The following is a 27,191-nucleotide window of genomic DNA, read 5'->3' as shown; positions in this document are numbered from 1 at the left end:
TTCCATTGCTAAATTGTCCTTTATTGGCTGAACCACTGCTACATATTCACAGTTGAGATAAATGAATCTGTTTATCAAATTAGAAGAATGCTATTTTTTGGGGGGTGTAGTTTGATGTAAAACATACACACTGTTTTTATCATTTTTTTTTTTTCTATGCAATTTTCCTACTACTTGTCAGTAACGCCCTGGCCACGCTGAAGTAATTCTTTATTTCTATGGCATAAAATTTCCTAAAATAAACTGACATTCTTGGAAAAGACTATTTTAAAAAAACTATGTAATTTAGAAATTAAAAACCTTTCATCAGCTAAAATTCACGTTTCATAGTTCATTTTTTTATTTTGACTTTTACCACTAAACGCAACTGTCAATGATTAAAACCAGAGGGAAGAGTAAGAGGAAAGTAGTAAGTCAGATTGCTGTAGCTGAACAAACTGTTGAAAATATAGAGAATTCTCTAATTTCATCAGCGAGATCTCTGATGAAGCAAATTTATTGATATATTCCTTGCCAGTGAACTAGGACAAACAGGTATGTCCAGTTTCTTTATAAAGGCAAGGCACAGTGGCTCTGTACTACTGCCTACTGGGATCAGACATAACATCAAAAAGTTACGCTAAACCTTACAAGCCAGTGACTCAACTAAGTATCTCCCTTTTAACATAGGCACCTATGAACACACACACATGCACGCGCTTCCTGGCGGTCCTCGGGCTGAGCGAAGATTTTCGATTCCTCTCGCTCCTCCACGCCATTAACAGTAGCGGAGTTGTTATTCTGCTGCGAGCTTTAATTGAAGCAGCTGTCAGAGCACGGCGAGCTTTATGGCGGCATAAATTAATAATCCGGATCGTTCCCCTGTGTAAACCACGGGGACGGCTCTGCGGGACACGCGAGCTACCTGTGCCGAGGTGTTTACAGCCCCAGCCCCTGCCCAAGCGGCGCCCCGCCACCCGCGCCTTACAGCCCCCCGACCCCAGCCCCCTGGCGGGGCACGGCACGGGCTCCCCCGGGGCAGCCCCCCCCGGGGCGCACACAGCCCCCCCCCGGGCCCCCGCTCTCCGGGCTCAGCCCGTGCCGCGGAGGCAGCCCGCTCCTGCCCGGAGGCCCTTCCCCTGAAAACAAAGGAGCCGGCCGCCGGCCCCCCGCCCCGCAGAGCGGCGGGGAGCGCTCCCCTCGCCCCCCCGGCCTCCCCCCGGCCCCTCGGCTCCCGCCGGGGTGCGGGCGGCCCGCTGACAGCCCGGCCCCCCCGTGCGTGCGTGTGTGTGTGTGCGGGGGGGCGGCGAGGCCCGCGGAGGCCGTGCCCGCGGCCTAGGCGCGGTACTCACGGGGAAGGCCCGGATCCGCATCTTGGTGTCCTTCCTGCTGCCCGTCCCCTTGCTCAGGTTCGACATCTTCGGGGCCGGCGGCGGCGGCGGCGCCTCCCCTCTCCGGAGGGGCGCCGGGAGGCGGGGGGGGGAGGCCGGGTGCGGGGAGGCCGCTGGCGGCGCCCTGCGCTGCGGGGCTGCGGCGAGGCCGGGAGGGGCCGGGCCGGGCCGGGCCGGGCCGGGGGGCGGCGAGGCGGCGGCGGCGGTGCAGGCCCCGCGCTCCGGTGGCGGCGCTTCCCTCAGCCTCCTCCTCCGCCGCGATGGCGGCCGAGCATCGCGCAGTGCGCAGGGCCGGGAGCCCCCCTCCTTCCCTCCTTCCCTCCTCCTCCTCCTCCTCCTGCTGCTGCTGCCGCCGCCGCTCTCCCTCCGCCCCTCGCTCCCTCCCCTCCGCCCCGGCAGCAGCGAGGCGCGGATCCGGATCCGGCCGCGGGGGCGGTGGCGGCGGCGGCGGGGCGGGGCGGGGGGCGGCAGGGAGGGAGGGAGGGGCGGGGGGGGGGGGGTGAGCCTCGCAGGTCTCGCGAGAGCGGCGGAAGGCTCGCGAGAGCGCCGCCCAGCTGTCACCGCCGCGGCGGAGGGGACGGAGAGGGGAGGGGGGAGGAGAGGGCGGCGCTGATTGGTGGGAGCGGGGAGGGGGCGGGGCGTGGGGCGGAGGCTGGGCCTCACCCGGGTCGCGCTTAAGTGGGGCCTCGGGCGCTAGGGGCGACCCCCGGCCCCTCACGCGGTGACCGGCGTGCCCTCTTTCTTGTCTTTTTCCTGTTTTGGGACCGCCAAGACCACGTCCTGTGAAAAGTTTTGGGGTTGGCTTTTGTCGAAAAGGCCCCCGGAACAGAAGTGGGCTGGAAATTGGTGGCGAAACCCAGTTTACGTTTTGAAAACGTTACTTTGCAACAGAGTCGGTCCCGCTTTACAGACCCAAAGCTGTTCCCTCGAGCTGTTTTAAGGATCCGGCCTGTCTTCTCCCAACAAAGCAGGCAGCTGAGAACAATCCCCGTGTGCTTTTCCTGTACCCATTACTGCGGATTGCTGTAGATTAACTTCTCTAATTACTGCCCCTGTGCTTCCTCTCATCCTGGCCTTACGAATACAGCAGCCCACGGACACCAGCCGCTTCCCTTCTCTCCATCCGAGTTGCTCCTCACGCATATTTTTATCTCAAAGTCAGAAAAGTGCTGACTCATTCTTACTCACCGCTCAGTTTGGCACAGTAGGCTGAAAAAAATCAAATTACTCTCATACCTCAATTCTCATGTCAAGGAGCTCTATTTTACACCATCAGCTTACCAATACAGCACCCTAGCACACATGTTGCTAGTGCTAACTTCATTATTAAAAGCTGAAATTGCAGTCTGAGACTTCTTTTTGAGCGGATTTATGATCCAGCAGGGATATCTCCTGTATAGAAATACACCCGTAGCTTCTCCCTTCATGTCTGAGGTCTGTTCTGTGACTGTCTGAGGTGGAGACAACTACCATTTTTTTAGTGCAAAATTTCTATTTCCATACATAATGCACAAAAGGTAGTTTTGATGAAAATTAAGGCTTTGAGCTTACACAAAGAACTAATTTAGAGGTTCATTGAGTGTTTATAATATTAATTCTAGGTGGGTCAAAGACAGAAATGAGACAGATGGGTGGAGAAGGGACAGATTAGCATAGGAAGAGGTAGCCACCCGCCTGTAACCAGGTCATCTCAGCTATCTGACATACAGATCTTCCATATCTTCTGTTATTCCTGCGCTGAAGTAACGGTTCGTGTGGAGGAGAATGGTCTTCCTTCTTGAAAGTTCAGGTCTGGGCATTGCAACAGCCCTATACTCGTTTTCTGCTAATCACAACCACAGGCAGCTATGAGGTATGAAGGCCCCCCAAACAACTTGTACTGTGTGGAGAAAAAGTCAGCGTTATCCAAAGCAGTCATTTACCATTTTAATTTATTTATTTTTATTTTCCCCTCAACCCTCCGCTTTTAGATATCAGTGATATCACCAAATACACTAATGGAAGTTCCTCAGGTGCCTGCTAATCCATGCAGAATATATTCACCTGAATGAGAAGGATGACCTTTCTCATCGACATGTTTATCTTGAAGGTGGCAACAAATCTTTAATTATTTAAACACTGCTTGTATAATCTGATTTAGCACTTATCTGAGTCATGCGAAGTGCAGCAGGAATTTTAGAAGAAAGCAAACAGTACATTACATGAGAATCAATCTTAATTTACATCCTCATAATCAGGCCTTTAAAAGCAGAACACGGCCCTTGTTTAACATACAGAAAAGCATTCTCTTTATACCTTTGGGAATAACATTTCTTTATTTTATGGTGATTCTTTCCTTGTTAAGGCTTGATTGTGCTCCACCAAATCTAGGATGTTTTGGAAGTAAACTTCACTTCTGAGGAATCATCCATACATATTTTCAGGTCTTTCTTGCATACTCCCTTACCCTCGCAACCACCAGTGATATTTGACTACTGAAACACACAAGGAGAAAGAAGAAAATGATTTCTATCACAGGAGGAAACAGAATAACCCAATCCTGCTCTGCAGAGCACCTAAACGGGTGACTGCAAACACAGGGGCAAGCGTTTCAGGGCTTGACCTCTCTGTAAGGTCATCCTGCAGAAAAAAAAAGAAATAAAATAGTTTTTGCATGTTTGTGTGAGAAATACAATGAGTTCTGTCTCTTTAAAGTCCTGACTAGGGGGTATATGCTTTCTTTTTTTGTACATGCTTGCACACTTTGCATGCGATGGCCGCTTTCAGATTTGCATGAATATGTGATGCACTAACGGTAACTATAAGACAGTCCCCTCACTTTCCCATGGTCCTATTTTGGCAGATACAATAAAAGAATCACTCTTTTCATCACAACTTGTACAACCTAAGGAAAAATTTGTATTTTTTTAACACTTCAGAGATATGCACCAGCAAAACCAGCATCAAATGAATGAACCACAGGGTGGTTATGAATAGATCGTATTGAGGATTCTGCCAAAAGTTGTTCTGCCAAAACAAGAACCTTACTCCAGATCACTTGAAAGAACAACAAAGCTCAGGACAACCAGATAAACGTATACTTACAGTGCCTTGTCCTAGTCCCTCCCCTGCAAATCAAAATAATATCTCAGTGGCTGATTTGGTGTACGTGGGAGCTGGGGGGCTTAGCCGGGCTGGTCCCTGACATGCAGCCAGCAGTGTTTGTTCCTGCAGAGCACAAAGCCTGAGGTGTGCAGAATGAAAACAGGCAGCATAAGGTTATTTGCTTGCTCCTCCACAGAAACTCACTGCTTAGAACACTTGGCCGGGCTGTGCTTAAATATAATTCATTTTGCATTTGAATGTCACCACAAATAGAGTAAATGCTAAAATATGACAGCCTAAACAGCTCAACAGTTCCAAAATCAAAACAGACTAAAATACTTCCAAATATTCTTGCAAGCAGGAAGGAAAAGAGATGCTGAGGCACTACCCCAGCCCTATTTTATCTATCAGTGACCTGACTCAGACAAAACCTGTGCTGATGTGCCCGTGCTCTCCCCCAGAGCCCTGCGTGCTGCCTGCAGTCCCGCCAGCCAGCCCGGCCCCGGCTCCGGACTGCTTGCTCGCTGCGTGCGGGGGCCTGGCAGGAGAGATGCTGAGGTTGCTGTAACGAGCACGTCATGTAGTGGCACATTTTAAAAACAGGTCTAACCAGACAATGCACATAATAACAAAAATTAATGCTGTCCAACCAGGACTGGCTTCTCTTCTAGTACCTGACCCACTTCAAGGTTGCTGGAATAATACATGGAATAATAATGAAGTCCTTAACAGGCTAACTCAAGTCTCAGTTCATGTGCAAATTCATGGCTGTAATGTGTGCCTTTGACAGGCATTTTGCACAATATGACTGCAAAATACCTTGGCAGACTGATGGCCTGTAATTCCCCAGCACTGCAGCTCTTCGTATGGCAGCAGTTGCTGCAACTACTGTGCAGACTGTTTTTTTTTTTTTTTTTTTGTGCCCTGCGCCATGGTCTCTGTCAAACAAGGACTACAACAGTGCAGTGTAAGTGCACAAATGCCTGTGTCCTCACTACTGTGCTGCAATCACACTGAGAAATGACAGGCTCTTGTGTTAGCCCCATTTTCTAGCTGTGACTCCACTGTCTCACTGTCATGTGGAGAGTTTGTACAGGCTTTCAGCAGTGTGACATGAGATTTGGTCAGAACAAGTGTTTTGTGCTCAAAAAAAATAAAAATAAAAATAAAAATCCATGCTACAGCAGTTGCAACCAACAGTGAAAGCTGCAGTGGTGTGGTAAGACAAATGGTTCAGGTTCAGAAATTTTTCTTACCGCTTAATTTTATCCGCTCTTAGAGGGGAACAAGCACGTACACAACGCATCAGAAAATGGCCTGAAAGAGACAGATGCTTCAAAACACTCAAGGCAAATTTTCAGAAAAAAAAAAGCTTCTGTTACAAACCACAGAAAAAAATATTGTGCACCACCCCACGTGAAAGTTAAGAAGCCATACCAGTAGCACCATGGTGCACTGATGCATCAAAAGGTTGAGGGGTCCTAATCCTGGTGGATAAAGCATCTGGAAAGTGGTTGACAGGGTAATCATATTCCTGAGCAGTCAAGTAAAGCCTGAGTCCAAACAGGGCATGTTTTGTCAGATGAGCTAATGCCACTTTCTTCCAAAGCAGGAGCCCCAGATTTACCGAGGTGCTCACTCGGCAGCACTGCCCCCAGCAGACCCAGCGGGCAGCGAAGCCGCTCGGTGGCACTCGCCGGCCGGACCGCGGTGCTGGCAGGGAATACCTGCTCCAGGGGGCCGACAGATCTTTGTTCTCCTGGGATCCTGTTTCTCAGTACCGACTCAGCTTCTTTGGGAGTCAAAGAAGTCGCTTAGAGAGGTGAGGGAGAAACCTGGTTCAGAGTTTGTGCAGTCACGCTCCCAGAGATTACCGTGCTTGTGGCTGTCACTGACTTTCATGCCTCAGCTGCTTTGAGGCTTCCTGTTAGTTAGGTGACAGAGACTCAGTCGGCTCGCATTCTTAAAATGCCGGTGCATTTGTGGCCATTTCACATTCAGGCACAAACTCTAGTTTCCCATGTGGAAATTTCCTCCTCTTAAATATGTGCATTGTTTGTAAAGTTACTCCTGCACAGGAGAAGTCTCTACTCAGATGCTGTTTGCATACTTTCCAGGTCCTTCACACTGCCATGGAAAGCCTCGGGGAGCAACGTGATGGATCTTCAGTCTGGGCTCAGGTATGTACTGGAGAAGCAGCTGGGCCTGTTTAAGATGTGACGGACATCCAGATGTTTGCCATCGCTCCACAGCAGCTGTCCAGTCAGCCCTACTGCACCGAGAAGGCTGTATAAAAAATTCCAAGTGCAAATCCCAGCACAAGGTCAGGTGGATGCACTCACATCGGTTCTGCCAGCACTCGCTGACCTTGCTGCCTTTGTCCTGAAAGACACAAGGAGTGTCCAGATGACTTATTTGGACATCTGAGCTGTACGAGGAAGACAGTAATTTCCAGTTTATGGATGGGAATGGACGTCTGTGATTGCCACAGAGCCATTTCTACAATTGCCACGTGACTGTAGCCACAGAAAACACTCATTGTTTTTGAGGCTGCTAGTAAACATCCTCTTCCAGACCTGGCTCTGCAGCCTAAGGATGCACAAATCAGGCCTCTTCCTGTAGCTCCACAGGTCAGAATCACGCTACTGTTTCCCCGATCTACCCTGGACAAAGCGTGCTGCGTGGCACAAGCCCACCTTTGTCAGCTGTTTGAACTAACCTAAATGACCTTGCCTGAAGCCAAGTAGCGTGCATTTATTCCCCAGACACACGCACCTTTTTGGCCAAGCTGTGCAGGTGGCAGAACTGGAGGCTGAAGGAGGAAGGCTTTCAACAACCAAAGGGGCTTGTGATCTGGGTGCTGGGACATGGCCACAAGCTCCTTAAGCCCGCTGCCCAGTACAACTGCCTGTTTTTTTAGTTCTGCATAAAAAATGTGAAACATTCATGAAAATCACAACTGTTCTTCAGCCTTTACACAGCTTTCAACAGACACCATTCTTCTTTAAACTAGAAGATTATTGCTATCAGCTTTACTACATTGTTATCTAAGGGCCAACAAACAATAATATCTAGCACCAGGCAAGCACACACAAGAAAAAAAATAGTCTCTTTCAAAAAACTTGTAAATGACATAGATAAGGCAGGTTATGGGGAAGGTGTGGCAGGAAGGAAGGTGTGATTTCAGGACTGAGATTGTGGTTCTTGGACTTTAGGTCTGAAAGGAGCCCTAAAGCACATGAGCAAAAAATCACATATTAGATATCTTGAACCTGCACAGCTCTCTTGTGAAGTGAGCCCAGTGGGTTTGATAAATCAGGCCTGCGTGATCTGAGCCTGGCTCTCTGAATAGCTGTGTCATGGATGCAATGTAAGGATAAGCTTTTGATGCCAGTAAGTTATTGGTTTTACCTTCAGGAAATACCTAAATAAATACTGTCCTGGTGAGAGGACACGGCATGCTAATGCCTGGTAACAGACCCACTCAGAGGTAATAGCTACAGTTTCTCAAGACGTTAGAAGATAAAGCACAGAGAAAACAACACAAGATCATAACGGGTGAAGAGCTGCACACGACTAGAATGCAAATCTGTGTCTATGCAAGACTTTGTTACCAGGATGGGCGTATCAGATGTATGGCAAAATGTTCCTAATATATGTAGTGCGTATTAACTGAGGTTCATTGTTACTAATGTACTTTATCCAGGCCTGCTGTGCTGATAAAAGAAAATATTTGAACAACAGTAACAGGTTTTGCAGGTGATACTCAGGCTGGCAATCACATTGCATAGTGCTTCTTTCTGACCCAAATTCGTTCTAGGGATTGAAATGTGCTGTGGCCAGATCTCAAAGCATATTTGGCTCCAGCTGCCTGGCTGGGGGATGTTTTATTCATGTAGTTATTAAAATCACTACTTCAATTTAAAATGCCGTTAGAGAGTCTGCAGATTCAGCCTATATAGCATAAGCCAAGAAATCTTCTTCAAATGAGCTACGCAAGTTGTGCCTAGCACTCCCCAAAATCATTTTTATTGCACATATCGATGATACTCCTTAATTTGACAAACATCAAGTTTGATACCATGATAAAGAAAATACGCATCTGTAAAATGCTTCTGGTTTAGTATGGACAGGGGATACTAGTAGTAAATTTAATACAATTTAAGACTGTAAGAATGATTTCTTTAATATAATTATTTCCTTTGCAGTTCAATATGATCCTGCCATGCCTAGCTGGGAGTGGAGGAATAAAAAATCCTGCAAATTGCTTACCTTTAATCTTCTCCTATTTTTTTGATTCTTCTAACTGAAGAGTTATAACAACTACAGGAAGGTGCGTGCTCTCTTCAGAGACCTTTGTCAACCAGTAATACAGATTCAGTTATATGAGTCATTACTTTCTGTTGGTTTTAGGACTTTTATATATATATATATATATATAAAGTGAAAGTTGTGAAACAGTCATAATAAATTGGCATTTTCAAAATGACACAATCTCTGTTTTTAATCAACATTACTTAATATTTCCATCAATTTCACTTCAGAGGTTATCATAAGGGGTATTTCTAACATCTGCAATATGCAGGACAGTTGTGCGCACTGACACATATTAGGAATAATTCTCATTCATTTGCCTGTGACAAAACACGTTTGTCGTTAAGGCTCCAGCCTGTGCTCCCTGAGTCACTGAGCGCATATCTCCACAGGGGTCAGGAGATGCAGGCACAGGGACAGTCCCTGCCGGGAGCAGTACCCAGATGGCACCGTGGATGCCAGAAGCTGGGCTTTCCCCATACACTTGCCCGGGTTTGCATTGACCTTCACTAAAGACATCCAAGAATTCTCCTCCTCAAAGATTTCCGCCCACCCCCCCCCCCTTTTTTTTTTTAAATCAAGTAGGCATCTTAGCAGGAGAGGAATCTAACAAATGTGTGCATAAATGAAAAACACATGGGATGAATGTTAACTGCAAACCTTGCCTCTAGTACCAGATTGTTCAGGAAAATAACAGCAAGAAAATTCTAAGATGTTCCCAAGGCTCTTTAGGAACAATAGAAGCAATGCACCTTCTATTGTAGCCATTTTGCTGTTGAAATGCTATCACAGTTTAGCAACTCCTAGACATCAGACAACAGCTCAGCAAACCCTGCTTGATTTGCAAATTTCTTGAAACCAGGAGTGCCAAAGATTTTTTTTTTTCCTGCCAAATTAGGCTATGTCAGCCAAATGGAAAGGTGTAAATCCTTTCCTCTTGTGCACTCAGTTCCTGTAGCAGTTCTCAGGACCTGACAGAGATTGAAATTGCCTGCTATTAGCAACGAGAAAAAGTATGAGGCAAAATGCCAACTTCTAAATTAAACAAACGAAAATCCTTTTCTAGTTAGCTTTAAAGACAAGTATATTTCTTTAACACCTAGTGCTCAATACACAGTCAAGTTTAAGTGAGTGGCTGGAAAAGTACCAAAGACATATATACTTACATGACTAAAAGAAAGACTGCATTTTTGAACGCATCCCAAGGATCTACGAAGACATCTCTCTCTCCATCTCTGGGCCAGCTGGAATGCTAGGAGTTGAGAAGATTTTTGATCAGAGTGGAAAGCCCTAAAGATCATTTCACAAGCCCCATCAATCAGCCTAATGGCACCGTTGCCTTTCAAGACACATATCTAAAGAATTTTGTGATTAGTTAAAAGGCTGGTTCATTTTATCACAGATTTTCACTCAGGGAGAGTGGCTTTTTTTTTTTTTAATTATTATTTTGTATTATTTTTGGATTTGCTTTCACATTTTAGAACTCTTCTGACTTCAGGGAATTATTCCAGTGAACAACCAGAAATCCAAAAAAGCCCTTACTCAAATGCATCCTTTTAATAACACATCCCAAACACTTCCTCACTGTGGATAAGAAAATGACACATAAATAAGCTCATTTCCAAAAGAGGGAGAAAAGATTAAAAAATACTTGTTTACTGAAGTTTTGCATAACATATAGGTGGTGCACTATACACAGGGACTGTGTTACCATGTACGCTCAGGTCCCAGTAAATACAATACTGGACTTATTAAAGAGTGACATATGGTGTTTACTGACAAGAAAACACATATATGCCTATGAGAAGGATTATGATATTCTGGAGCTGCTTTATAGTATTTGTAGGAAGGCACCTAGAAAGAAGAATCAAAGTCCAGCTCTTCATACCTTCTGTCAAACTCCTAAAACCTTACTAGAAAGCCAGTATGTTCTGAAGAGGGATAAATAGCTGAAATTAAATGAGATAGTGAAATAGATGCAATTCTTTCCATAGGGAACATTAAGTCTTCCAGGCTTCTATGAGCCTCCTACTAAACCTTATGGGGTGGTACATAAGCCTACACAAGAAAATGACGTGTTTCCAAGTTTGGAAGGACATGCTGATTCACTCCCTAGATCTTCATATTTGGGTGGCTTTCTTGCTTCAGCATTTAGGCCTGTTCTAGCTGTAACACTGGATGCCTCCGTGCACTGGCATGCTGGATGCCTCTGATTTCCCCTCCGCTGGCATGGTGTTTATGCACTGCTCTCCCATTCCAAAAGGTTGCTTAAACCTTGCAGTGTATTTGCTCTTGTCGGTACCTGTTTCCTATTACAAAGCTGGGGGTGAAGGGGAACTTGCCTCCTTTCCTCTGGTAGAAGGGCTGCTGAAAAGCCAAATATTACTATAGGGCTCTACATGCAGAGGACACAGGTTAACAACGGGGAAAAAAATGAAGCACAAACACCATCCTATGAACCCATGCCCACAGCTTGTTCAGAAAATGCCTCAGATGTTTTTCAAAACTCTGAACAGCAGCTTGCTAAGAATATACCCATCTAGCTCTAAGATATATACAGCAAATATTGGTGGTAAGATTCTACTAAGACAGAAGCTCCTGGTTGTGTCTTAGAAAGGTTGATGGAAGCAGTAAAAAAATGTTATTTACCACCAAGACATCCAAGATTTTCTAGTCGTATCTCAGTAGAGCCTAAACCATTAAAACTCTCTCTTCGTGTCCTCTATTTTTCCTTTCTTTCCTAGATATTTGTCACCAAAAAAAGAAAATCTAAGTCAACCTTCCCTGCCCAGAAGTCTAAACCATACTAACCAATCCTTTATGTACCTCTGCCAAGCTCTTTACACGTGTGTCAGCATTAGCTTATGAAATTATTTTTAGGATTTTCCCTTCTGATCAAAACTCTTTGCACCAACTTCTGTGCACCAACTTCCTCCTGCGCACAGCTGCTTCAGACATCGAGGTCTTTGAAACTGTCACGGTGCTGAACAGAAACCCAAGCAGGCAGAGTGCTGTCACTGTTGTACAGTTGCTACTTGCACCAGATGCCTTTCTTAAAAAATAAACATATATATATATATATATTCATATATATATACACACACAAACACACATGCATATATATTTATTCATTCTCAGTAGTTTTAGTTTGCTTAACAACAATACATATTTTAAGACCCGCCTCATCATTTATAATAACATACATTACCAACGTGTATTTGTGGAGGCCTTTTAAACTTGAAACTTAAACATTTAATTAAACTTAATGTGCTTTTCAGGCCTACTGGCACATGGCATCTGTGGGAGCCCAGCTGCTGCACGTGGCGAGCCGGGGCCAGGCCGGCTGGCAGAGCCCATGGTCAGCAGCCTCAGCCCAGGTCTCATTTACACAGCCATAAGGAAAAAAAAAGATTACTGGTTTAACTTGATGTGAATTTAACCATTAAAGCAGGATTTTCCTCGCAGTGTTTTCTCCTTGGTATTACTTGATAGGTGAAACATGGAGGATTTTGCTCTGCGTTTTAATAAAGACTTGTGGTAATGTCAGAAATTGTCATTCAGGGATTTCTCAGGGCCACAGGAATGACTTGGCTTAAAGGATTGTGCGTCCAAACACATAGATTACCCAATAAAATCTATTATTTTTCTGGTGCTCAACAGTGCTAGTTCTATGAATCAAGAGCTCTGTTGGGTAATCCAGCATCTTAATTATAATTTGGTGACAGGTATGGATTTGAAAGATTCTTCAGGGTTACTTTTCTGGTGCTGGATAGATGTTCAAACAGTTCTACCTCATTTTCCCCTTGTTAAAGCATTGTGCAAGGAAGTGTTTGCAATGCACAAGAAGACGTTGTGGTCATAAGAACAATCCTGAATGAGGGACGGCTTGTTCAGATAGTTACGTGACAAACAGCTCTTGTCAGAGCAGCACAAAGTCAGGGCACCCTGCACCATGGCAGCAGCCTGCTGCTCGCAGCCAGGCGCTGTTTTGGCATCAGAATATTACATTGCTGTTCCCTCCTCCTACCCTCAAAGCACAGGAATCAAGCCATATAGCTGAGGATGTGAGGCTATATTAGAAAAGCAGCCTCAAACCTGATTAACAATTCTCTTGCCTTAGATTTGGAAGCAGGCAATGGTACCTTCTCTTCATAACTGTACCTAAAGGTGAGGTGAGAGAAGATGTAGTGCCTATAGCACCAGAAGTCCCAACAAGTTCCGTGCCTAGAACTACATTACAGCTTTTGGTAACTGGATGCTGCCACAGGACAAAACAGGGAATGAAACTGTTGGCTTACGGGCAGCAAAAGGAAATCTGCTAAGCAAAGGAAGCCAATGCAACTTGGAGACTGTCGTCTTAATGGCCAATCCTTTGAAAGAGTTGTTGTTAGATTGGGGTTGACTTTAGTTGTGGTATTCCTTCCTGCGTGTTGCTTTCAGCTGTAGTTAAGATTATAATAACTAGACTATACATGTCACTGGACAGCAAGATTACTATTGTTTTTCATGTATTACACCATCAGACAAGCTGTTGGGACAGAGCAGCTGGACAAGTTGGAGCTAGCCTCCTCTCAATTAGCTGCTTAATGATTCTGTTTCTCAGTAATAAACTCACATCTCTCCAGCTTTACATCTGTACTAGTTTATTTCAGCTAACAAAACAAGGTCCAGAGTACAGATCTGTTGACCAGGAGCTCTGGAGCTATATGCTGAATCATCTCTCCTACAACCACATTGCAGTTGCACAGCTTTTCTGTTTTCCCTTAGGAAAATATGGACAACACCATCCACCTGCATTGCAAGTATCCCTTGTACAAGGCTTTGAAAGAGGTGGTACAGCTCTGTCTACTAACTGATGATTATTTTGTACAGAGCATAGGCCCATCAGGCAGAAATAAATTAACATTTTAAAGCTAATTAACAATCTAGTTTTAATCTATTTCTCACAGATGCTGCTGATGGTTAATCACTGGTAAAAGACTGAGAAGAGCCCTGATCCTTAGGGCTCCTCACCAGCCTGGCCACATTTTCTAGCCACTTGCACATAACACACACTGTGTGGCACAGATTTTCCTAGTCAAGGTTCATTTGGAGCTGTTTGTTTGCATTTCTGTGCTCCATAAATACCAGGCGTCCCCTTTCCCAACAGGCTATTCTGTCAGAGTAGGGAAAAGAAGGGAAAAAAGAACGGGGGAAACTCACCAAGCAGCAACAAAGGAGCAGGCAAAGCCACGGCACTCTCCTTGAGGGGCTTCAGGCACTTCAGTGCGTGCTGCAGAGAGGAGAAATTACTCAGACAGACATATCCTGCATGCGTTGAAACAGTTACATGCACACAAATTGCAGTGTGTTTGCTGTCCACACAAACAAATTACAGTGCATTTGCTGTCATCTTTATATTATTCCATGTAGCCAAAGTTAGCACTGCTCCTCTGAGCTGTAATTTGTATTACAGTACAGCTCCTCTTTTACACATGCATAGCTGCCTCATCCCACTTCACTAATTCCACAGCCGTCTCACCCCAGCTCTTGTTTCCCCTCTCCATGAAAGACCATGACTGGGATTTCCCTTGCTCTCAGCAGTAAATGTAGCAGTCCTGGTCAGGAGTGAGAAGCAAAACTGGATGGCACACCACAGTAAGGGGGCAGCTGCACTTGCAAATTATTTTTTTAAAGGCCAAAGACCTTCCCAGATTTGGGCAGATTTCCACCTACATCCATCACGAGGACAATGCCAGTTTCCAAGCATACAACAAATCTGCAGTGAAACATGGGAGATGCACACTAACTGGTTGGTTCTGATTCTGGAGCTAAGCACAGGCTATTTATCTCACTTCTTGGACAGCTTTCAGTGTCTTTGTCAAGTTCTTTGTTGCTAAAACTAAGCTGCTTCATCCAGCTGGGGCAGGACTAGTTCAAGTGTACTATAGAGTGGTGCAGATACAAGTTCTTACTCTAAACAAAATAGCCTTTCAACAAAATCATTCATCTTAAAATAAAAGAGAGACATTATTCCCCAGCCTCATTCAAAGAGCAACTATATAGAACCGTTTTTGCTGAAATCGATATGGTCCAAGTCAGGTTGCAAAACATTAGGTTTGGCAAATCTAATTATCAAAGGAAAAAGCAGTTGTAAGGGGTATTGCTGGAAATCTCAAATATATATAGCTCCATGTTTAGTATTAAAAATCTCTAAGTCCCAGTTGTACGTCTACATCCAAAACAGTGCAAAACCAAGCACAAATCCAAAATCAGAGCAAAGACTGCTATTGTTCCTGAATTAACTCATAAGAGCTATTGGGTAGACACAGTACATCCTACACAGAACAAAATGGTACCGTGCATTTTCAGTAGGTAGTCTGGACTATTAAGATTACTCTTTCTTTTTTTTTTTAACCATTGCTAGTTTGCAAAAGGTACCTTCTGTTACTGAGGATTGGTGTAATCAGCCACAACAGAAATCAGGCCAACAATTTAAACTTTGTGGTGAATCTTTTCAAACATCTATATACAGTTATTTTGGCTATATTTATTCTGGTTTGGTCCCGTAAGGCAGGACCTTCCTGCATTACGATACAAATTCGCTGTATAGAGATAGACAAGGAAGACTGACAACACAACTTCGGAATGCACATGGGAAGGATGGTTTCTCTTGTTTCTTGGTGGAGTAGAGTTTAGTGCTTCTCTGCTCTGCACAACATTTCAACAGACTGTGCCTTTCAAGTTTGCTCATGGCTGATTGGCTGCAGGGGGTATTTCCAGGGTGAAAGGAAAATCATGGAGATGTTTGGATAATCCTCCACTGGGATCCGCCAGTGTGACGGCCACTCCCCATCGCGGAGCACGGCTGCACTCATCCCTACCCAGCCCTCCAAGGACAGCTGGCTGGCGAGTCAGGTGCTAGTTAGATCATCACCAACACCTACAGTTTCGAAAGGGAGAGATCAAAAAGGAGATTGCAGTTGTAGGCGGAGACAGAAAGCATGAGGCTGTTACAGTGCCTCTTTCCACTTGCTATCAGCTAGTCTGTATCTGGGCTTCTTATCCTACCAACTCACCCTACTGCAGACAGGCGGGTCACTTTAACTCTCCAAGCAGGTCCTTACCCCTCGTACAGTCCATTACAACAAATTAAGGTGCTCTAAGGACCAACCAGCACCTACCACCTTCCCATCCCTTTACAGGATGAACACAAGTCTTCATCCCACCGTGTGTTTAAAGACACACCAGCACGCACCGGACAAGGAGAGAAGCACCTTATTCTTTCAGTCTTCCTTTTCCCGTAGCGTTTCTTTCCGCTTCGCTAGAAGCTAAAATTCTTCCTTGGAATTTACTTTCTTTTACCTTGTTAGCCATCCCTGCTTGAACGTTTAAAAACTCCTGGTTAGTCACCCTTCTACTTAATAAACCTACAGAGCTGCCTTAGAGCCCTTTTACCCGCCTCTCTCTGCCCTTGGGACGTCTCTCCTATTGTCACAGATTTCCACCTGGATTTTTCAGGAGAGTTTACCACTCCCCATCTACCTCTCCCTAGTTACTTGCAAACTTGCCTTGCTTATGCAAGGGAAACTTTTGTATACCTCCCCATTTTCCCAAAGTGCATCACTGTCAAAGCTCAGGTACTGTTTTTCTTGGGGATCCTGGGAGCTGTAGTCCTCTGAAAACCAAGCCTGTGCTGGGCTTGTGCCCCCCCAAGGCTGTAAAGGTTTGTGGCTATCTGTAAAAAGAGACAGCAATCTGCACCTTTTCACAGAATTGAAGTATTTTCCAAGTATTTTTCAGTCAAAGTTGCCGCACAAGAATCACTTACAGTTCAGGTCCAAACCCAGAAAATCTAAGCAAACATATCTGTTATTAATGGTATGAGAAACCTAGGTACATTATACAATAATTCCTATTACAAATATTACCAGGAGGAGAACAAACGGAATGAAGCTGAAAGTTACATTTAAAGTACCAGGAAAGTATCTGTGGAAGGTGGCTCAGAGGGAAAGGGTAGCCAAGAAGAAAGCTCACTAGATGAAAGAGGTTTTCTATTCAAACAAGGCCAGACGTGATGGAGGCTGAGAGAGAACTCAGAAAAGATGAAAGAAAAACCATCAGTTTATTGAGTAAGATTTGCAGATTAACAGCTACAGGTGTAACTAAGACCGATGCCACAGGAAACCTGAGTCCACCTCTTCAGAACAAAACCCACAGGCATCTAACGTGCCACGATGGAGGATAGATGGATTATTATTTCCAAAAGTAAAGCAGCAGTTTCTAACAATATTAAGTTCATATAGAACTAGTGCCAGCATTTACCTGATATTGTTTATTTAACATTGCTGGGGACATGTTGCAGAATTGCTTTGAGTTCTTGAACTGTGCCCCTGGAGGTTCTTTTTAATTACATAGGAAATTACAGGTGACATGAACAGTACCCAAATGCCTTCTTTTTCAAGCTCCGGGAAGGACAGCTGATGGGAGGGAAGAGAAGTATACCACAGGCTCCACAGATACAACCTTGCTCAACAGCACAGCCTGCGCCAGCATTAAACTATTTCTTCTCTCGACCCGAGCACCTTTAAGTTTGTAGCTACTTTTCCAAAAGAGCAAGACCCCAGAAAGCAATCGACCAGCTTCATATGCTAATATGTTCAAGCTGCATGGCTTTGAGTACAATACAGATGTAATACCACAGCAGCAAAGATTGATGAGCCTTGGCTTTTACCCATTTTTTTGCATTATTCTCTACTGCATTCTTCTAGTCTCCTGGATAACTGTGCTGCCCATGAGCTACAGCAGAAATGAGCCTGGCCCATGCAGTGAAGACAAATGATTCTTTGTAGCTTGTTGCAGTGATGTTAAAGCTGGAACAAATTTCATTAACTAGCAATCAGAGGCCAAAATACCAGTAATGAGCTATTTTCTATCTAGAAAACAAAGATATTGGATACCCACTGCTGAATGTAAGTAGTGATAAAAGAGACAAGCTAAAGAAAATGCCCAGAGGAACACGGACAAAGACTTCTATTTAAAGTTTCATGCAGCAAATGTAAACACAGGGTCCATTTCTCCTTTGCATTACACATATTTTCACTGATGCAGCCCTGATTTCCCCAGGCTCAGAAAAGAATAATGCCCAGGAAGGGAAATGCCAGGGGAGTGCAGAGCAATTCACACACAGGAAGAGATTAACTACATGGGCAGCATACATGGAAAGAAGAGGGAAAGGGAACGATGCCAAAGGCTATCCAGCTCTGTGAACAAATCATTCATTTCTTAAATCCCCTCCCCTCCAGTGTGGTAAAGGGCACTTGCGAATAGATTTTGGACCCGAGCCAATAACTTTTCCTGACAGTTTTGCAAAGATGATTTGAATACTATTGACGCAGTCTTCTATCTCCAGCTCAGCTTAACTGTTAACCAGAGGAGCTGGGTTTTTGAAAGCCTTCTTGAGAGCAAAGCCTGCAGTAGTGTGATTTCTCTGAAATTGAGTTAGTCCACATTGATAACATTTAAATTTTGGCCAGATTCTTTAATAAGAATTCCGATATAACGTTGGGGTTCTTAAATATATCTTTCAAAAACTGGAGCCATCCAAACTATGCAGGGCAGCACATCTTCTGTGTTTATTTTTATTCATAATCTAAACTCTACTTCAGCTGTCTTCATGCTTTAGTAGCATGAAGTACTAGAAGCCTAGCATGAAGCCTACCAACACATAAAATTTCCCTTTTGGTTTCCTTTGGTCAAAGGACAGATCCTTTTTCTCTTCAAGTCACCGGTAAGTCACTGCAGGCTAATTCAAGACAAACATGAGCACGTGATATCTGAACAACGGATGTGAGGCTATGTTTAAAGCAAGTGTACTAATAAGGACTGTGTACTGGGGGTCTTCAGTAGGAGAGATTGCTGGCAACAAGTTGGAGAAAGTATTCTGTTACGGCAGTGGTATTTTGGGCTTCAGACTGAAATGTTTAGAATGTGATCTGCTCAGACAGTTACGGGAGCAGTCCCTACACCACGGCAACTAGCATATGGCTCTTCACGGTTGCTAATAATTGCAGAGCAGAAAGAAAAAGTAGCAAAAAGGAGGATGCCCTTGCATGCACAGACTAAGAAAGTCTGTGACTACATTCTCCAAGGCCGTAACCAGAAGTTATAAATAGCTTTATTGCTGACTTTCACTTCTCATCTAATTGAAGAAAAAAAGTGTATCCAGTTCTTGCAGACAGCTCATTTATTTTGCTGAACTACCTGAGCTCAAGGATGTTGTTTATTACTAGCTGGGTACAAGCACAACAAAAGGCCAGGGAAAATTGGCTCTAGGTATAATTGTTTTTGTCAGGTACAGATGAATATCTTTTTTGGTAAGGCCACAGCACCACCCTTCTGAATTAATGGACCTTTCGACATAAAGGCAGAAGAAACTTAAGACACAAGTGCTCAAAAACTGCAAGGAAGGCTTCAGAACTTCACAGGGGTTGCAGAACAGTACTTAGGCCACTGTTTAGCTTCCAGACTCGTGACATTTAGCCACTCATAAGGGGCAGATACACTCGATCAGTACTTGACCTAGTCTCCAGCCCAACATCAGCACTGGGCACTGAGCTGCTTACGGGAAGATGGAAAAGCTCTGCACAGATGAAGACCACTGAGGACTTTCCAAACATACTTCAAATGAAGGCATCATGTGCCCTCACAAAAAAGGGTTATAGTCTCACAGGATAGAAACCAGGAAAATAACAGTGCCCAGTTTTACCTGAACTTATCCCCATCCACCCTAATTGTTCTGGGAAGCAAGAAAACCTCTGAAACTAAAGAAGTCTTGCTCCAACCTCTCTTTTACATACCCCTTACTGGCCATATCAGGTGGCATTTTGCTCCAGTGCTAGACCACTGCAATGGGTCAGCAAGCGTTGGTACACACTGAGAGACCTGAATACACTGCACCAGGAGAGATTATGTTCCTGGACCACACAAACAGATTGAGAGAGGGAGTACTGTTGTCTTCATTTGACACAGAGTGGGCTGAGATACAGAAACATGTAGGGTGTTCTGTCTCTGATTAGACTGGTAGTTATACACAGAAATAGCTGCTGCTCTCCAAAACTTTGTGAATTGTAGTACTGCTTACATTGTGCCAAAAGAATAACAATTAAAGAAAAAATCACACCAGAAGGATATTAAAAGACTTCTACCTCATTACGTTCTGTTCTCTTACTTGGAAGTCTTCTGTTGTCCAACTAGAGATGGGAAAGGTGACTGAGACACATTGTGGTCCATGGACTGCAAAGGGCCACCAGTGACCTGCTTGCAAACAATCCTGACTTGAATAGTCTTTATCCAATTTTCTCTCATCACGCCAAAAAGACCTGAAAAAATAGCAGAATCAATTCACTAGCCAGCAGAAGGGCTAAAGCAATGACCACAAATTCAATTCCAATATGAATTATCTTGTACAATATGGAGTTAGTATACAGGCATTAATCTGAATTTTGGATAGCTTACCCAAATTACATCTGCAAATGTTTTTGATAGTTACTTAACTTTGTTACTAAAAATCTTCAGATTGCTTATTTAGGTGTTATACATACCATAAGAAAAATTAAAGATACTAAAGTACTTATTTAATTTGCAAACCTCTCTAGTGATTCAAGTTTTATAAAGCTAAAATTAGTATTATTTAATGTATTTTGAAAGCAATACACAAAAATATACAGTTCTTACAGAATGTGGCATCTAATCCTCTTTTATTTTTTTCAGCTTTATCTCCCTAATTTGTCATTATAGTGTCACATTATTTGCATTCATATCAACAGCAAGTTTACGTGGGTAAAACTTGCGTGGAAAAAAATAATGGGTAATCACAGAGTAAGTTACAGTTGTAGTGATGGCAATGACAGAGGTGTGCTCGTACTGGGGTTATTTTTAGTTACCTTGTGGGCTGTGACTGCGCAGCCAGCCTGATGTGCTTGTCTGTAAGGTAACTAAGGTGAGGAAGGACGCCTTCGCTGCTGTGGGGACGAGCAGTATGCCGGCACCACAAACAGCTCCTGGACCACTGAGGAGGTAGGGGGGATCCACACTACCTGCTGCTGGGCTCTCTGCGAGGGTTTCTGACCCTGAGGGTGGCGGGCAGCCCTTCTGGACTTGTTTTCTTACGCTGTCCCTTTCAGCAGATGGATGTAACGTGCAAAAAAAAAAACCCCAAAACAAAACAAAACAAAACAAAACCCAACAACCCTCTTTCTCCTTCTCGCAGGCCCAGGAGAAACATACAGGGACTTAGGCTGAGCTCCACGAAAGCCAGGTGAGCACAACCAGCTGCACCCAACACTGGGCAACGACGCGATGCGCTACGGAGGATGCCACAGCACGGGCAGCCAACAGACATTTCAGCTGCCACGCTGGCGAGCGTCAGCTCTCACAGGTACACATTTATATAAAAATTTGGTATCACCCAGGAAAGACAGAGACCAGCAAAGACATCTGCATCCCACGGACACCCCTAGGACATCCCAGCAGGCCTCCAGCCTGGGGCGCGCATGGGGTGCAGAGCTTTGGTCATTTCTCCCAGCAAACGCCCGCTGCGGGGACCAGGGGGGCCCCCCAGAGCCCGTGGGACTGAAGGGAGGGCAGGGCACGGGCTGTGCTTGTCACACAAAACCATCGCCCCGGCTCGGCGCTGGGGCACCCGGCCGGGCCCGGCCACCTCCCCCCGGGCGGGCCGGGGGCGTGCGGGGAGGCGGCCCCCGGGCGGCGGCTGAGGGAAGGAGGCAGGGAAGGGAGGGAAGGAGGCCGGGAAGGAGGCCGGGAGGGAGGCAGGGAGGCCGGCAGGCGACGGGCTCCGGCTCTGGAGGTTGGCGGCAGGATGGTGAGTGGCCCCGGGGGCTGCGAGGGGGCCGGGGCGGGCGGCGCGGTGCGGGGGCACCTCGGGGCGGGCGGCTCGCACCCTGTGTTTTGTACCCCCCAGCGCCTGGTTCGGCAGCCCTAACCCCAAAACGACAGCCAGGGCAGAGCCTCCGGGTCCTGCAGCCGCCGCCGGGAGCTGCTGGGGCTGCGGCACGGCCCCGCAGAGCCCGGGCAGGGCGGTGCTGGGCCCTCGGCTGCAGAACGGCACGGGACTGCCCGCCCTGCTTTGTACAAGGATGGGGCAAAGGGTATGATCGCTGCTGGGAGGCGTAAGGGCTGTCAAACGTCATCACTTCTGCGGTATAAAACCAGCAGCGGGGTCTTAAATGCAATAGGAGGGCATGTTTGGGCTGCAGTTTGAAAATCGGTGTAATCTCTTACATCTTCATGTGTTTGCTTTTGCAGTATGGATTTATAAACACGTGCCTGAAGTCTTTGGTGGTTGAAAAGTATGGTGAAGAAGTATGGGAAAAATTAAGGTAACGCATTTGCAATACATTTAATATATTTAAAGAAAATGTTCATGAACTTAGCAGCAGAAGATTATAATTTCTTGGCAGCTGATGTTCATCTCAGTTAATTTTTAGAAGTACCTAGCAGGGCAAAAGCAAGAGTTTCTTTCTTTGTAACAGGTTGTCAGCTGGTATTAATTTGTTATACCACATAATTAAGGATGATGTTTTGTCTTATGGGCAATTGTGCAATAGAGTCACTGTCTCACTGTGACAATATCAAAAGTAATTATCCTGTAAATATCAAAAAGTAATTACCCTGAAAAGGTATCATCCTTGTTATTAAGTCAGTTTCATTCCAGTACCTTCAGAAAAGTAGGTAAATATATGATCTTTTCCATTTCTATCATTACTTTATGAGCTTTTAGGTATTTTCCAAGACCTGAAGATACACAAATGATACTTAGATATATACATAAAATAGCCACTGAAGACAGTATAAAAATTCAGCAAGTTTTTGGTCACATCTGTGGAGACCTAAGAGCTTGACAATGCGGCTGTATTGAACAGCAAGCCAGGATACCAGAAGACAAGCTACCACTGTAACTGCTCTAGCACCTCCACATTATGATGCCCTAATCCTGGGAAGAATTTATCTTAATACCATAACATCAAATAGCAGAAATTTGGAAGTGGACACAATCATTCAGCCATTTTAAAGCAACGCTTTTAAACTATTACTGAAAATAGCATGTTCCAATATAACACGTGAAGGAGTTTAAGAAGTGGGTTAATAGCAAATAGTGTTAAATGGATGCTGGTTTAGTCACCCAAACATGTCATATTTACAACACCACTGAGACAAGAACATTGTCTTTCCTGTTACAGACTCCAGGCCGGAGTTCAGGATACTTTCTTGACTTTTGAAGTTTACAAAGATGAGATCACAATGCAACTTGTTGACAAAGCCTGCAAAGTATTAGGTATGTGTCACCATACCTAAAAAATGAGCCCTCCTGATTCAAGCCTGAGACTGCACCCACATTTTGGTCTCCTGTGCTCCTTGGAATGCATTCCCCACGTTGCAAATGTTCTGCATTTCCTCTTAATCTGTCTGACAGCATTGCAAGAATTTCCAAGACTTTTGTAGTCATTAGGATACTTTTCTTTTGCCAGGTGTTCCTGCTGACATGGTTCTGAGAGAGTTTGGAGAATATTTCTTTGAATTCTGTAAACGATCAGGCTATGATCACATGCTGAGAACACTGGGTGGAAATCTATATGAGTTCATAGAGAACTTGGATGCATTACACAGCTACCTGTCCCTCTCTTACCAGGCAAGTTCAAGCAGTAATTACTGAGTGAGTATAGGTGGACTCTGCCAGAGTTTGCAACACAAAGAAGAGCATCTCATTGGTATGAACAAGTAAGGGAGAAAGATGCTCTAACAGCCTCTCCTATGTTCTGAAACTGATTACTACAAAATGTTAGGACAATATTTTTATTTTTATTTTTATTTTTATTTTTATTTTTTTTTCTGAGTAGTTCTCAACAACAGATCAATAGATATTATTTAGTACACAGACTGTAATAAATAGGAGATGGCTCTTCAGAGTTGAGCATATTTAATTTTCTACATTTCAGCTTGTTCGTATTACTGCTTATTTTGTTAAGGCACATGATGCTTTTGTGCAAATGGAATTCACCATGTTCCTTATCAGAGAAGGATACTGAAGGTTTTGTTTTGTTTTGCTTTGTTTTTCCTCAGGAGATGAATGCACCGTCTTTTAGAGTAGAAAAGAATGAAGATGGGTCAATGCATTTACATTACTATTCAGATAGAAGAGGTCTATACCATATTGTGCCAGGTAATCAGATAGAGTACAGAGTACAGATCATCTGGTAAGCAATATAAATACAGAGTAATATATTTGCAGATATAATTTGCTCAGGTTTCAGAATCTTTTTTCAGATGAGGACTGGTCGTGAAATTGAAGCCTGGTAAAGTTTAGTCATCAGACATCCAGCCTTTGTATTTCCCTGACTGCCTGATCACTCATAGCTCCCAGTGGCTTCACCAGGATTCATAACTTGCCAACCCAGCCTTAAGTGTCTGTTTGTGCTGTAGAATTTCTAGAGAATTCCTGTAGAATTCCTTTTGTGGAAGTAAAATTAAAGTTCATGGTGTGTTTTGTTTATAGCTGTTGATTAATTCTCAATAATTCATACTCCTTAAATTATAGTGACTAGAAATTATAGTTGATTTAAGGACATACATACATACTCCTGCAGAACATGCAGTTTTGCAAAACTACTGTTCGACAATGCTCAAAACTGATCCTTATTTTAGCATTTATAGGAGTAAAGATCTTTAACTTGGGGAATCTCCGCAATTATGCAAAGGTTAAACATCTACAAGTCTGTAAGAGATGATCATATTCATTTATTTCCTAGATGCTTCTGAATAACAAGTTTATCAAAATTTCCCCCTTTATCAAAACTCGTATTCCTATTGGAACACAGGGCTACTTGGAATTTCAGACACAGCTTTTCATGTCATTGTCCAATATTTCACCAAATAGTTAACTAGAAATGAGAAGACTGATAATGCATCTTCATGAAATACTTTCTTTCAAAAGAAAATATTCTGCAGTTACTGAAATAGATTGTTATAGCAGAATCTCTTTAGACTCTGTGTGGTTTTGAGGTTAATGGGAATTTATATTATTGCTATTTATGACTATTTGGCCACCTTATTCAGATACCCTGCTGAGCTTTTTTCTAGTGAAAATAGAGCATTTGTCATCAGACAAAGTAAACAAACAAACAAAAACCAACAGTAGCTTTTGAGAATATCTTGTTATACACATGTTCTTACCATGACAATGGTAGTAGGAATGAAATAGGTAACTGCAGGTCGCCTTCTTCTTCCAGACTCATTTGGAAAAGTAATTCCTGAAACAGTGAAATTCCATTGTGAGCTCTCTAAAAGGAAAATTGAAAGGTTTTGTTCTTAGTAATATTTTGTGTTTTGTTTCACCTTCAGGAATCATTGGTGCAGCAGCCCTGGATTTTTTTAACATTGAGATTTCAATGGAAATAGTCAATCAAACAGAAGAAGAAGAAAGAACTGGGAAAAAAGAGCATATTGTTTTCCTTGTCACTCAAAACCCTGTACTTCCATACGAAGAAAGAAAGAAATATTCTTCCTCACCTCCATATCTTGCTGACTCTGAAAAACAAAGTGAGACCCAACTGAATAATGAGGTATTTTAATATTCTTTATCATTATATCATTAAAATATGATTAAAATAAAACACCCTTGAAAAATCCTTTTGGGTTTATTTCAACAGGACCCTGAAAAAGCCAAGAATACAATTAGAGACAGAGGAAACTTGGTTTGTCCTGTCAAGAAAAGTCACTGGAAAACAATAAGAGGAATAATCACATTAGGAAGAGGTGAGAGATCATTCAGAGGGAGTTTGTCATCATTTATGAGTCTCTTTAATAAGAAAAACAGTAAGTCTTGCTGTCTTCACCCATTCATCCATTTCAAAGTTACCATTTGTACTTCCTCTGCATATTTTCAAAATGTTTCTGGTTACACTTCTTCCAGAGTTAGACTTTGGTAATCCAAAAAAAAAAAAATAATAAATTGCAGATAATAAGCATGCTTAATAATGACAGATACTGAAATGGAATATGACCTGTCGCTTTTGTCTCATAAAACAAGGTCTTCTTCAGCAAAGTATTTTCCAATAAAATGGCATTGTGTGGTACATCTGATACTTCCCTTTCATGTCACATTCTCTAAACTGATGAATTTAAAGAATGCTGTTTTAACTTGGTAACTGCTATTTCTTTACAATTGTAGTAAATTCTGAAAGCCAAATTACACCTTCTACTACCCAAAAATCTACCGGTAGTAGTCTAATAATCTCTGTTTGTACCTGCTGGGAAACCAGAAAGTGTTACCAGTATTGTTGTCGTTAGGATCTTTTGATTCCTCAAGAGGAATTATAATCCAGTTTAGTATGACACTACTGTCTAGATTCTAGGAGAGACTGAAAAAGTGAAATGATATCATCCACTATAATGCCAAATTTATTGCAAGAGCAGTTATATTGAGAAGTTAATAGATATTCAAAAGCAAATTTTGGAGTAGCACTGTTATTTAGAAAACAAACAAACGACAAATCTTTAACAATAAAGACTAGAAGTTATCAAGAGCCTGACTTTGAAAGATGACAGAAGCATACTGAATTTCACTGAAGCAGTAAGAGGTCTTCAAGTTGTGTCGTAAATTCATAATCTTTGCACCAGTATCCTGAGTGACTTCAGCATGTGTTATCAAACAATTTACTGGAGTAACTGTAATAGCAACCTTCTGTTAAAAAGAGATCACTTGAAACAATCAACCAGTTGGTTATTGTGAGCTACTGGAGAACACTTGTGTATACTATGAAGTCAAGGAATTAAGGTGCTCCAGTCAAATGAAAACTTCTGACTATTTTGCCCATTTTATTCTGAATATTCATCATAAAAATAATTGCTCGCTAGCAAGCACAACCTTCCACGTAAATATTGTGACTGTTCTGAAAGATATTCAGGGTAAGTAAAATAAAAAACAAACCGTAATTTGCTCTTTGTGCTGTGGACTAATGTTCTTTGTACAGGAGATTAAAATCCAGATCCTGATGAGATTTTTCTTCATAAGTATTCATAAGTGGCTGGCAAAGTATATTAAGTCCACTTCTGTATACACTTTTATGGGATATATTTGTGTTATGTTGCTGTGACATCTGTAGATTCACAGAGCAGCAATATCTACAGTCGCTCATCTAGTCCTACTGTTTCCACATAATTTCATGCATTTAGTGCTCTGCGTTTTCTATGTGGTTAAGTTTTAAATTTGGCCAACTCAGATTAGTTGCTAATCAGCTGTGTATTAAACTGCACAGCATTCAGCACAGATGTACGTATATTTCTGGATCCACACACGGTTTACTTTGTCTTAACTCATTATGATACAGAGTCCTATCTTACTGAATGCTAGAAAGTAATGCTGAA

At 43.4% G+C, this 27,191-nt stretch overlaps 3 protein-coding genes and 1 long non-coding RNA gene across 14 annotated transcripts in view; 2 read left to right on the top strand and 2 right to left on the bottom strand.

The window, feature by feature from the left end:
• The window catches only part of CUL3 (cullin 3), a 56,204-nt gene extending 54,385 nt beyond the window's left edge, over nucleotides 1–1,819 (bottom strand). The window contains exon 1 of the mRNA XM_083847980.1: nucleotides 1,332–1,819. Within this exon, the coding sequence (XP_083704106.1) occupies nucleotides 1,332–1,397 (66 nt within the window). The 5' untranslated portion in view covers nucleotides 1,398–1,819. The remainder of the gene's footprint in view (nucleotides 1–1,331) is intronic.
• Nucleotides 797–9,856, top strand: LOC310903920. Of its 2 annotated transcripts, XR_014587924.1 has the most exons (4): nucleotides 797–1,388; nucleotides 6,067–6,276; nucleotides 6,572–6,634; nucleotides 8,663–9,856. It is a non-coding gene; the product is annotated as an uncharacterized lncRNA (long non-coding RNA). The 2 variants fall into 2 exon arrangements; XR_014587923.1 differs by lacking the exon at nucleotides 6,067–6,276.
• Nucleotides 6,575–27,191, bottom strand: part of LOC310903919 (uncharacterized protein) — a 27,333-nt gene continuing 6,716 nt past the window's right edge. The window contains exons 2-6 of the mRNA XM_083847992.1: nucleotides 24,999–25,075; nucleotides 19,978–20,128; nucleotides 13,971–14,040; nucleotides 9,935–10,020; nucleotides 6,575–7,376 (exon numbers count right to left, since the gene is read on the bottom strand). Coding sequence (XP_083704118.1) covers nucleotides 7,371–7,376; nucleotides 9,935–10,020; nucleotides 13,971–14,040; nucleotides 19,978–20,128; nucleotides 24,999–25,060 — 375 coding nt within the window. The 5' untranslated portion in view covers nucleotides 25,061–25,075 and the 3' untranslated portion in view covers nucleotides 6,575–7,370. The remainder of the gene's footprint in view (nucleotides 7,377–9,934; nucleotides 10,021–13,970; nucleotides 14,041–19,977; nucleotides 20,129–24,998; nucleotides 25,076–27,191) is intronic.
• Nucleotides 21,220–27,191, top strand: part of LOC310903913 (guanylate cyclase soluble subunit beta-2-like) — a 22,589-nt gene continuing 16,617 nt past the window's right edge. For 6 of the 10 annotated variants that reach the window (XR_014587921.1, XM_083847977.1, XM_083847978.1 and 3 more), the window contains exons 1-7: nucleotides 21,648–21,916; nucleotides 22,074–22,147; nucleotides 23,009–23,103; nucleotides 23,297–23,457; nucleotides 23,889–23,988; nucleotides 25,167–25,387; nucleotides 25,475–25,640. Coding sequence is in view for 9 of the 10 variants with exons in the window: in XM_083847977.1 (XP_083704103.1) it covers nucleotides 21,905–21,916; nucleotides 22,074–22,147; nucleotides 23,009–23,103; nucleotides 23,297–23,457; nucleotides 23,889–23,988; nucleotides 25,167–25,387; nucleotides 25,475–25,640 (829 nt within the window). In the remaining variant the exon portion in view is untranslated. The other 4 variants (XM_083847973.1, XM_083847976.1, XM_083847972.1 and 1 more) reach the window with 3 other exon arrangements.

Source organism: Anser anser (assembly GCF_964211835.1).
Source record: "Anser anser genome assembly, chromosome: 9".
Lineage (NCBI taxonomy): Eukaryota > Metazoa > Chordata > Aves > Anseriformes > Anatidae > Anser > Anser anser.
This window is presented reverse-complemented; position numbering and strand designations above follow the sequence as displayed.